The 12,428-nt window shown below is 54.0% G+C and overlaps 1 protein-coding gene across 1 annotated transcript in view; it reads right to left on the bottom strand.

The window, feature by feature from the left end:
* LOC136128512 (ATP-binding cassette sub-family A member 13-like) overlaps window positions 1–12,428 on the bottom strand; it is a 236,572-nt gene that overhangs the window by 148,173 nt on the left and 75,971 nt on the right. The window contains 4 exon segments of the mRNA XM_065884331.1: window positions 3,497–3,693; window positions 7,805–8,013; window positions 9,436–9,445; window positions 10,230–10,410. Of these exon segments, the coding sequence (XP_065740403.1) occupies window positions 3,497–3,693; window positions 7,805–8,013; window positions 9,436–9,445; window positions 10,230–10,410 (597 nt within the window).

Raw genomic sequence — 12,428 nt, 5'->3', positions numbered from 1 at the left:
ATGCGGGAGTGGGTGGTGTCGAGAGCATCACAGGGTTTTAGGTTAGCCGAGGTCACCCCCCAAATCAGAAGCCCGGAAACGCCTCTGGGTTAGGACACGGCTTCTGCAAACCCTCCATCGTGAAGGGTGACACTGAGAGACAAGCCAGGGAGTCCCCGGGTCCAGCCGCCCCATCCAGAAGAGCTCACGGCAGCTGTGGCCACAGAGAGTGTGTTTCAGGCAGGTGGCAGGTGGCAGGTGGCAGGTGGCAGGTGGCAGGTGGGGGGGCCCTCCCCAGGAAGAAAGGCCCCACCGAGCACAGGGCGCGTTGCCCCTTTTTGCAGAAACGAACGTTCGGCTCATACGTGTCCTCTATGAATTCTCTCGCTTGTCGAGTTTCACTACGTTTGCTGGGGGAGGAAAGGGGCCAGACTGACCTCAGAAGGCCAGAGGCCCTACAAGGTGTTTTCATAAAGTTCACTTCAGCCACCTGAAGGGAAGCCCTCAGGGCTACATCGAGCCCGTGCTACCTATTCTAGTTTACTGAATAGAAATAAACCCATTGATTGATTCTCACCTCAAAAGCAAATTTTCCAAGAGAGAAGCCCAAACACGTTTTTAACTCTACCAGATTTTATATTTTTAAATAGCAGAGAAAGATGGAAAGACCAAGATTCTCAATTCATTTTTTTTAACTGCATCTAAAAAGAAACCATGATATATAGACCCTAGAGCACAGTGGCCAATATCGCCACAGATGCGTCCCAAAGACCAAGGCCAACCCCCTGGCATGAGAGGTCCTTCGAGGCTAAGATAATGTGCTCAGTCCCTGATCTGAGGTTAGAGACAGTTTAGAGGCCAGATGATGTGTTTCCAGACGATCAAGTCATCTGAAAATGAAAGTTAGCTGGAATGTAAATTCCAAAAAAATGTAGATTAAGTTCACAGATGTTTGATGCTTCTCAGTGGACATTTAGGAAATTCAAGACACCCCCAAACCTCAAAGGACAAGTGTCGCTCAGTAAGACACCACTTTAGCGTTCCCCCAGGTCAGGTGGTGCGTTTGGTCCCCTCTCCTCGGAAAGTGGTCCTTCCCCAACCACTTCTCTTGCCTGTTTTAACAACAGTGATGAGCGGCCACTGGCCGAGCACCCACGTACCAGGCACTGAGCTGTGCGCTTCCACACACTCACTTCACACACAGCCCCACAAGGCGCGTGACTGTCTCCGCTTGCGAACTGGAGTCCAGAGGCGTGGGATCATTTCCCAGGTCGTCCAGGATGTGTAGAGCAGGAGGGGGAGGAGTGGACCAATTTGCTCTGGTACCTTTTCCGTCATTATTGGTCCTCCAAGGGAGGCCTGGAATCGCTGGTCCCAGGGTTGACCAGACCTCAGCACCAAGCATCACTCAGCAGGAAACGCGGATCGCATCCCAGGGAGTCAGAGCGCCCAACGCCCCGTGTTCTGCCAGCAGAGCCTCCTTCTATTCAGCAGGGATCACTTGCTTTTGTGCCGCCCTTAGTTCTGGTTTACAAAGCTGTGGCACAGCAGCCTGGAGGTTTGGGGCTGTTTCCAGACACTGCTACATGCTGATGCTTGAAAACCTATTTCCCTGCTGGTCCCACCCATCTTATCCTACTGATTTCACATGTCCGTCAGTGCGCAGATTCTTCCAAAGGAGCCTCCAAAGACAACCATTGCCAAATGACCTAGAACAGCAAGAATATGTTTAATTTATAACAACGGAATTTGAAGAAGCTGCCTGTTTCTGGGACTTTTATCATATCTGGTTTTCTGTGCAAAGTTACAGTTATGCTCACGACTCAAACGTTCTGTCAGCTGAGCCCTGAAGGCCCCAGCTGATTTTTAAAATAAACAAGAACCAAGAGCCTGTGGTGTTTACTGCGCACTGCAACTCAGGCGAGCAGAGTAACAATATCTTCTGACCTGCCCGCCTCTCACCCATCCTCTTCATCAACCCCACTACCAGGGCAGGGAAAGGATTTACGTTCATTTTATCTCAAAACATCACCCGTCCCTTTAAGCGGTGTCCAAAGTCTCTTGCACAGAGGGTCACGATTTCTCGTCCTACTTTTCTCCCCAAAGGGCCTCAGGTAAGAGGAGAGAGGGGCGAGCTGTGATCTCAGGGCAGTGGGCAGGGTGAGGGGCTCGGGCCCGGTGTGGTCAGCATCCTCTGGCCCCGGGTGATGACCAGGACCACCTGGTCCTGTCCCCGCCCCTGTGCAGCAGGGCCTCGGACAGGGTCAGCCCACGGCACGGGGCCCTCTGCTCCCCCGGGCCCCTCGGTCCTGCTGACCGCCAGCCCCCGAGTCTCCCCCGGCTTCCAGGGCCCACCTCACCCCTGTAGGCAGCATGCCTGGCAGGCTCTGCGCCCTCCCAGTGCAGAAGCCAGGGACTGTGAAAGTGCGGGACAGGCACCACGGGTGCAGCCCTGGGCCAGCGTCCCGCTAGGCCTCATGAGCTCTGATGTGGCTGCACCGGGTCGGGAGGACCCCTCACCCCTGACCACCTCATGGTCCCGGAGCGGTCTCCCAGCCCAGGGCGGTCTGTGGCCTTTTCTGTCTTCTCCCTCCACGACCCCCCTAGGTTTCTGCAACAGAAAAGGACAGGGTGGTCCTTTCGGGTGTCCTCCCCGACCCCGGCCTTTAAGCTTCAAGGGATGAACAGGTGCATCTTTTCTGCCTTAAGGAGAGAATATGACGACTTTTCTCTGGTCCCTTCTCCCTGCATTTCTTAAGAAGCAAATCCTAATCTCCCCCAGGGAGGTGAAGGTCCCAGGTTAAGTCAAAAAGGCTTTGTACTCAAAAGTCCAAAAAGAAAAGAAAACCTTTTACAAGCTTCCACGGTAACCCTGCCGCCGTTGCTCCCATGCATGCCTAGCAGCAGCATTGGGTATGTTTCTCTCTTCCCGATGCTTTCTCCAAACTCCGGTGTTTCTGTGTGAAATGCAGTGCTTCCTGGCTGCAGTGCTTCAGAATCACAGCAGGAAATCAGAAGCCGGAAGTCAGTAACTACCCATCTAACGCCCTAAGTTGGAAGTACTATACACAATAACACAGGTGAGAAACACGAAACTTTCAAAGCCCAGCCCAGGCTCCACCCTTGGCTCGGGGAACCTCCTCTGTGGCCGTAAGCAAACCCCAGCCCTTATCTCTGTGACTCGGTTTCCTCCCCGAGAAAATGGAGGGCCTTTTCCAGATTATAGCTGGGACACCCCTCCTTGTAATCCCAGAATTACTCCAGAATGGAGCCCAACGTGGATGCGTGCAGTGTCCACTGACATCAGGCGTGACAAGCTCGGATGGCCCCACTGCTAAGCTGGCTGAGCAACCCCCAGAAGCCCGGCACCACAGGGATGCTGCACGACGGGTGTGTCTCCGTGCGCTCCTGGGAAATTTCTTTCCCCGAGAAGGATGACGTATTGGGATACGCCCCTCGCTCCCCTCCACCACGGCGGTACAGCGGGAGGAGAACGCGGAGCGCTGCCTGGTCCCGCTTTCTTGGTATTCGAGGAGCATGTCCCAGACGCCACGGCAGGAGCAGGGGTCCACCCTGCTGGTGGGCTCGTCGAGGACCACGGTCCTCAACGCCTCGAGGAAGGCGATGCCGAGGGACAGCTTCCTCCACGCGCCCCCTGAGAGGGCGCGGGCGTGTTGGGGCTGGTGCTGTGCCAGCCCCACGTCCTGGAGAGTTCTGGAACGAGAACACAGCCCTCACCTCCCCGAACTCCTAATCCCACTCCACAAACAATGCCTTGTGAGGACCGAGCTCTTTCTAAGTGGCCCAGAAACACGGAGGAGGCCCAGGACCCACGTTGCCCACGAGTCGTGAGGCGACAGCACCAGCCTCCGAGGGGCCCAGATGGAGCCACATCAGGGGATCCAGCGCGGGGCCTCGTGAGCAGGACCTTCCCTTAGGTCCCGTTTGTAGGAAATACGTGCTGTCTCCTCTCTGGGCTTCACTCACACCTGCTGCCGAGGGCCCTCAGTTCCCTCGGGACTCTGTGGAGGCCGGTGGGGTGGCCAGAGCAGCCCACCAGGCGCGTCTGCGGAAGGTCTGGACTCTGGTCCACGTGCGCTACATCTGGAGCAGCCCCTTCCTGACTGAGGAATGACCAGACGCCGTTAGAGTGGGGATCGGCCCCCTCTTACCTCCGGGAGCCTTCAGTCTCCACGCTGATTTCAGACGCCCGGCATCTCCCAACGAGAGGAGCCACCGCCGTCTTTCCTCACAGGTAACCTTTCACTCTGAGTCCCGTGAACTCTTGGGAACACTTAGTTCCCCCCACATACTTAATGTCACTCTCTGTGCAGCCCCTCTTAGAGCAGTGCCCCCCCCCGAAACCCTCCCCTGAGCACCTACAGCCAGTGGATTCCCTCCCATGGAGCTGCAGGCGGGTCACAACTTCCTGGAGGCCACGGAGCAGCCAGAGAGGATGAGGCGTGGGAGGGATCACAAGGTACCACTCAGCCTGGCTTCAAGACGGTCAGCTCCTAGAAACTGCAAACCCCCAGGCAAAGAGGCTGACTGGTAAAATCCCAGGGACCCGCCCGCCTGACCACCGAGGAAATGCTTCGTGTCCGTTTCACTGTTTGAGGATTTCTCATCCCGACCCAGAAGGAGCCCAGGAGAGCTTCTCAGGTCTGGTTGTCAGTCTGCCCGCCTGACGGTTGGTTAGCGTCCCCGTGCATTCCCTGCAGGGTGAACCTCAACTTACATTTGGAGCCATTCTCGCCCTTGTTTTTCAGGTGCTCCCACTGTGGACAGCAGCCCAGTTGGGAGGAAAAGGACAAGCGGTCCATCTCAGCAGGGGACTGCCTTCACCATCATTCCCATTAGACCCCCAACCCCTCCCCGGCCAGGTGACTCCAACACCAGAGGAGGTGAATTTATTAAGCCCACGTTAGTCCCACATGGACTGGCAGAGAAAACCAACAGCAAAACAAGGCAGTGAGATGTCAGATGTTCTCAAACACGCAGGTCCTAATTCCATTTCTATGTTATACCAAAACCCTGCCCGTTCTCTCTCCACCTTGAACTCAGCACACTCATGCGATCCACGCCAGGCCACACCCCGGACCCAGCTGCTTCCGGCAGCCGCAGCTCCACCAGAGGCTCGATCCCACGCGTCCTCCTCTGACCACATCCTTTCTCCAGCCATCGCTCACCCACAAAACCCGACTCTCCTCTGGGCCCCCCAGCCCCTCCCTGCCCTCTGCGTCCACAGGCTCTGCCCCCCGCAGAGTCGCCCCCCCCACGACAACCCTCCCCGCCACTCCCAGGACGGTGCCCAGCAAGCCACCGCCCGCATCTGCCTCAGTGGTTCACTCCGTATTCGAAACACCCTCTTCTCTTCCATCTTGATAACGTCCCATTTCTTTGCTCCCTTTTGCAGCAAGACTCCGGGGAAGAAGTGCGGTTTCCAGCCCCCTCCTTCCGTCCTCTCTCTACAGACTCCAGAGAGACCTCCCTCCCCACTGTGCTACTGAGATGTCTCTGCCCAAGTCACCAGCCACTTCCTTACCCTAAGTCCAGAGGTCGTGTTTCAGTCTTCATGTTAGCTGACCCTCCTCAATGGACTGGTCCCTCCTCAGTCCCCACCGGTCCCTCCCCCTCATCCCTGGCAGGTCCCTCCTCATCCCTCCATCCTCTTCACACTGCAGGGTCCAGGGCTCGGTGCCCTGTCCTCTCCCCATGTCCACCTGCACACCTGTCCTCTTGGGTCTCTTCACCATTGAACAAGCCAGCCTGCAGCTGGAGCCCTGCGGTGCTCACCAGAATGCTCGACACTGACGCTACCTGCATCACGGCATCCCATTGATAAAGTGCCTCCTTGACTTCTCCTCCCTCCTCCTCCAAATAAAAGGCAGAACAGTAAAGACCTGACTCTTGACAAAGGTTCCCTCTGAGGCGTCCACCCAGGATTCCGTTTGCCTTGAACAGGATTGTAACGAAGCTCCTCATTAAGGAAACCAAGCACTGCCACGGGAGCTGACAGTGAGTTCAGCTGCGAGTCAGGGGCTTCAGCCGCCGCTCCTCTAATTGAGAACAGCTGTCCTAAAACATGATCGCACCCCGACCACCTCTGTGCACAGCAGCCTCGTTGCCAGGTAACACGCAGCAAACTGATAACCACCGAGGTTGCTGCACCCACATCAAAAGACGGAGCCCGCAAAGCGTCGTTAGGAGCTACGTTGGGACCCAGCCACTAGCAGAGCAGAGTCTGCCATGGTCCAGGGTAGGCGCACACTTTGAATGAAAATTGGTGCCCCGTGACTTTTATAAAAATGTAGGTGGCACGTAACCAATCTGTCCTTTAGCAACACGCGTCACTTCTCTGCAAGTACCTGCTGTCGTTTAGGATGGGCTTGACTAGTGCAAAGGAGATATTTTCCTGTGTCTTCGAGACCCCACGGTCACTGGCGTGGCTGTCATCAGCAGCCACTTCTGAAGACGTGTTGTGAGCCCACCCCCTGCAGTGGAGAACAGCCTCTAGACGCCACTTACCGGCCAACAATGTGAACTACGGCACCATCTCTGATTTAAGGACTCGTGTCCCCTGAGGTTGGGGCTGCCTCGGTTCAGACTTAATTCGCATCTGACCCTGCGAGCGTGAGCGTCCACCTGCATCTGACCTGCTCCACACCCGCTGTCCCTAAACACAGTCCCCCGTTTCAAGGGAGATCATCCAAAGAAGCACTGCTCTCTTCCAGGCGTGGAGAATACACCTGCCTGGAGACGGGCGCTGCTGGAGAGACAGGGGGTTGTTCTCCAGCACTGCTCCCAACCGCAAGGTTTTTCTGTTTCACGTGGTGAGGAACAGGGTCTCTGGGGACGGAGCACTCCCAAGCCCTGCACGCTTTCTCCTTCACTACCCGCTGACTGTAAACCCTCACTTTACAAAATGAATCTTGCAAAACTATTTCAAGGCAGCGATACGCGGTCACGTGTGACAGTTCCTTAGATGCCCGTTTTCTTCTGAGGCCCGTGCAGTACTGACCATCCGTCCTCACACCCCGGCCCCAAAGCAGCATCTCCCCGCTGCGGGTCAGGCCTGCCTGACGTCCTGTTTCGTGAAGTCGGCCTGAGAACAAGGAGCCTCCACACTGGCCCGGCTGTGCATCCCCCCGAGGGCCAAGCCCAGCGTGGGCCACGCCCTCACACCCACGCCGGCCGTGTCTTCTACATCAGTGGCTCCCCTGCTGGCTTAAGGCCCCACCTGGCCCTGTCCTTCCCCCTCGCCCCCTTCCACACCCACCTCCCAGAGACGCCACTTTGTGTCCTGACCAGGAACTCAGGTCCCCTCTGCCCTCTGGGCTCAGCTTCTGCGCATCCCGGTGAAATGGGAGGAGCTTCCGTGGCCTCCCAGCCCGCCCCGCTGCCCAGCCCTTCCTCCGCTCGCCACACACGTCCCCCCAGAATGCATCCTGACCCCAGACCCTTCCTGGCCCCACCTTGGACACCCAGCTGGTCAACGTGGTCTTGAACAGCCCTCAAGCCTGGGCCTCCGTCGCAACCATGACCCAGGCTCTCAGCGGCCTCTCTGCGTCCCGTCCCTCTCAGGGCTGGCACCCAGCCAGGGCCACCGGTACACCCGCGGCGCTGCAGGCTGCTCGGCCCCTGCTGCCTGTAACCACCTGCCCGCAGGGTAGCATCCGGGCTCCTCGGCAGGACCGCTTAGGCTCCTCCGCCCTCTCCTCACCCCCTCCGCCCGTCCTTTGCACCTTGGGACACCCAGAAGCACCCACACCTGTTACACACCCACACAGGGCAGGCGGCGGGGGCAGAGGTGGCTGCCCCTCACCTACGGACATGGCCACGCAGCTCCTGATGGGTCCCCCGTGGTGCCTTCAGGGAGGGGGATAGCAGCAGGTGATCGAGCACTGTGAGGGGGGCAAACAGGACGTGGCGCTGCGGACACGTGCCCAGCTCTGCCCTGACCGAGGGTGCCTCTGTCTGCAGGTTCCTGCCATTGACTGCAATGGCTCCGGATGGCAGCGGGGGTAGAGCCCCCTCAGCAAAGATCTGCAGAGAAAGAAGACACGTAAGTGGGGGGGGGGTGCCGCCCTGACCCCCAGCGGTCCCGGGGACGCCTGCAGCCTGCGGGGGGTCGCACCCAACCTCCCGCCTGCTGCCTCCTACACACGGAGGCAAAAAATGGCAGGAGCTCAGCGGGACGTGGGCCTGCGGTCTGTTCATGCTCCCCTGGGAGGTGCCGTGGCCACCGACCTCAGAGCTGCAAGTGTAGGATGGTGACTCCGAGTCTGTCGTCACAGACGAGGAAGCAAGCTGGAGATACAGCCAATCACCCAAGTCCTCACTGGATGTGAGGCGAGCAGAGATGCAACCTCGGCCCCCAGACCTGCAGCCAGGCCTCATTCCTCTACAGGTGGCTGGAGCCACCTGTCTGCCACGTCAAATCCACGACAAGCCGAGGCCCGTCTCCAGAAACTCCTGTCTGCCTTGCCCACAGGACACCTGCGGACTGCCCAGTCTGCTAGTTCAGGGAGTTTATTATTCATGCTTTAGACTATGTTCTTTTTCTCCAAAGTGAGCTATACACCCACCACAAGACCTAGCAAACCACTCCTAACTAACTTACAGAAAGAAATTAAAATGTGTGTCCACACAAAGGGGTCTACGTGAATGTTCCTAATCCCCAAAACCTGGGCACAACCTCAACGGCCACCAACAGGTGAAACAATAAACCAACTGTGGGGTTTCCACCACGTGGCATCCTCAGGACCAGACAGCTGATGCGACAGTACCACACATGGGTCTTCGAGCGGCGTGCCAACGGGGGACCCAGCACAACTCCACTTATAGGAAACGCTAGAGAATGCAAACTGTGTAACAGCAACAAACAGCAGGTCTGGTCGCTCGGGGGCTAGGGTCCAGGAGACACAGGGGCCTTGGGGCGGGGAGCGGCACAAACGTCGGAGTCCTGTTCCTCCCCCAGCTGCTGTGCAGCTGTAGCTAAGCCTGTCGGCCCATCAGATGCACACCTGGACACATACGGTTTGCTGAATGTGAAGTGCGCCTCAGTAACTTTGACTGACAACTGTGTGCTCTATAATGTTCAGACCTCTTCGGGGGATGCAATGGGACCGTGTGTACACATCTGGATGAGTCTCAGAGCTTCTCATTTCAAGCAGTGACCACCAGCCAGTGAACAGGCCTCTGAGCCTCTCCTCTGAGACCTGCCAGGAAGAGACATCCCTGGGGTGACTCACAGCCTGCTGCAAACAGGCACAAAAAATGCCGCAGTCAGCGACCCTCGAAACATCGAGAAACTCCTGATCTAATTCTCATCGTTGTGCTGAACACAAACTCCAGGTTTTCTTGTAGGAAATGTGCATTAGTAAAAGCGCAGTGTGGAGGCTGGCTTTCTGAGTCATTATTTGAGCGACGTTTCCTTTCCTGATCTGAAAACACTAAAAAACTACTCAGTGAAATCTTCAACTCTATTTCAGCATCCGAGGAAAGTAGAAACCTTTCCACGTTTTCACAGTAAAAGATTTCTGAAGCTTTATGTTTTCTACCTATAAGAACTCTGAAGCAAATACTCCCTTTTCTTGCTTTAACTAAGCATATACTTTAGTCCTACTCATAAAGAACAGAAAGACAGTCACTTGTTCAAAAGAGACATTCAGTAATTTGGGTGGTTTGCCCTTAAACACGCCCCATTTCCACAGTCAGCTCAGGGCTGTTTTGTGGGCCATGAATGTTTGAGCTCGTCCTTTCTCTGGGATCACATGATTTGATTCTTTAAACAAATCTGGAGCCATTGGATCCCAAATCAAAAATAAAGGTTTCACACAAACACAACCACACAAAAAGCAGAACGTGAAAAAGAAAAATACTCAGGTGTTAAAAAATTTGCAAACATCATTGCAAATTTCATCTTCCTCTAGATATGCAAGCAGAGTTAAACTTAGTAGGAGAAAAGAAAATGTCATAGGACTTTCAAAGGCCAAAGTGAAACTGTGAATATCTTTTAGGGAATAAAATAATTAAATTTATTTTTAAAAGTCCCTCCCCCACCCTTGAGTCTGCTCAGACCCACGGCACCTCTAGTGAGAAGTCTGTCTTTCTGCTGTGTCATTAAACTCTGTACTGAGCCAAAATTAAAAAAAAGAAGAAGAAAAGGGATCTAGCCTCTGTCTCACAGGTAAACTGGTATCTGTAAGAACCAAAGCCTCAGGTTTCAGGAGGGGAGTGGGACGTACATGACAGTGGTCTTCCCAGCACCGTTGGTCCCCAGCAGGGCAGTGATCTGGTACCTGTGGAAGGTCAGGGTCAGGTCCCAGAACCCCGCCTGGTGGTGATCATGTTCCTTGGTCACAGAAAGCAGGACAACACCTGGGAGGCCTCCTTCCAGCTCTCCTTCCCCATTTTGCAGGGATGAGCCTGTGAGGAAGATGCAATTCACCCTGAGGGGAGTTCAAAAGCCCCCAAAGTAACGTTCACAGTTAATAACTCAGTGGCTGCCTCGGGCTTGAATTCTAGTTCTGTGAAACTTGCAAAGCAATTCAAAAATCTTTCCCTACCAAAATCGAGAGGCAGATTATACGATGGCAAAAATTAAGTGAAATCACTGACTACAAAGTTTTGTACCCTATGCTACACATTTTGCAAGAAAATAAAAACAAGCACGCACGCACACAGGTGTTTGTACGTATGCAGAGGAATGATGGCAGGCAGGTTAGTTACACACACGACTGACAGTCTCCAGAGAAGGTGACCATTGCTAGGTGGTGTTGTCCCAAATTTTCTGTGAGATTCGTATTTTACTTGGGCAGTCAGAAAAAAAAAAATTACAATATTGACTTACAGTATAAAACCGTCACAATGGGAGCTTGTTTATCCATAGATTTCCTGCTAAGCTGTGCTCTGTGGACAAGCCCCAGGCCCCGACAGGACTGGGGTGGGGACCAGCGCCCCCCGCCAGTCTCCTGGGAAGCACATCCCCATTTGTAGGGGCAGCGATAGTCTCTCTCATGGAGCCTCAAATAACCTAGCACTTGTGAAACACTCTGAGCATTCTGAAGTGTGTTACACCTGGGACTCTTGCTTCTAGTTATTACGCAAATTCATGTTAGAAATGAAGCTTCATTTGCTGAATTACAATAGATGCACAAATGCACATGATGCACAGAGGATGCTGTAAACAGTAACACTAACACTGGGGTTCCTGCCCACGAGGGGTGGAAAGTGGGTCTCTGGGCAGCGGTGCACACACGGTTACAAAGGCTCAACCAGAAATGATAAACAAAACCAAACTGGCCAGAAGGAGAAACACGCCTCCAACTACACTCCTTGTTACCAGCCTTGACTGTCCACGTCCCCACTGAAGAAGAACAGGTGAGGACCCCCATGATCTGCCTTTTCACCACCACCCTATGTGGAATCTAAAAAAAAATGGTTCTGATGACTCTAGGGGCAGGACAGGCATAAAAACACAGATGTAGAGAATAGACTTGAGGACATGGGGAGGGGTAACGTTAAGCTGGGACGAAGTGAGAGAGTGTCATGGACATATATACGCTACCAAATGTAAAATAGATAGCTAGTGGGAAGCTGCTGCATAGCACAGGGAGATCAGCTCGGTGCTTTGGGACCACCTAGAGGGGTGGGATAGGGAGGGTGGGAGGGAGATGCAAGAGGGAGGGGATATATGTATGCATATAGATGATTCACTCTGTTATACAGCAGAAACTAACACAACACTGTGAAGCAATTATACTCCAATAAAGATGTTAAAAAAAAACCCTACAGAGAAGGATAACCCACAGTGCTAACATTTCTATATGAGGTATATCGCCATTCTTCAAACAGATCCTCCAAATTAATTTCATCCACTTAATGGTTACTTTGCCCCATTATATGTTGAAATGAAAGTGGATTTAATTATTAATGCCTATAATTTTTCTTTTAACACAGCCTAGCTTATGTTTGATGCGTGGTCTAAGTTCTACAAGTGATTGAAGAGATAAAGGCCTCCATGCAGACTGTTTTATATTTTAGCACTTTGACCATCTAGCACAGAAGAGACACACAATCACACACACGACTCAAAAGATTCAAAGAGGTGACCGCAAAGGAAAGCATGGGGGTCCCTTGTCTTTTGATGTGACGGAGGATGCTGAGCTGGTATTTGGTCCAGTATTTACCACCTGTTACAGGTTGTTGGAGTCTTAGCCCTGGTACCTCAGAATGTGACTGTATTTGGAGGGACAGTCTTTAAAGAGTGGTTAAGGTAAAATGAGGTCACGGGGGTGGGCCCTGATCTAATAGGACTGGTGTTCTTAGAAGAAGAGATCAGGACACAGACACACAAAGAGGCATGACCATGTGAGGACCCGGGGAGAAGGCGGCCATCCACACACCCAGGAGAGAGGCCTCGGGAGGAGCCAGCCCTGCTCACA

This window comes from Phocoena phocoena, chromosome 9 (genome assembly GCF_963924675.1).
Source record: "Phocoena phocoena chromosome 9, mPhoPho1.1, whole genome shotgun sequence".
Classification (NCBI taxonomy): Eukaryota; Metazoa; Chordata; class Mammalia; order Artiodactyla; family Phocoenidae; genus Phocoena; species Phocoena phocoena.
This window is presented reverse-complemented; position numbering and strand designations above follow the sequence as displayed.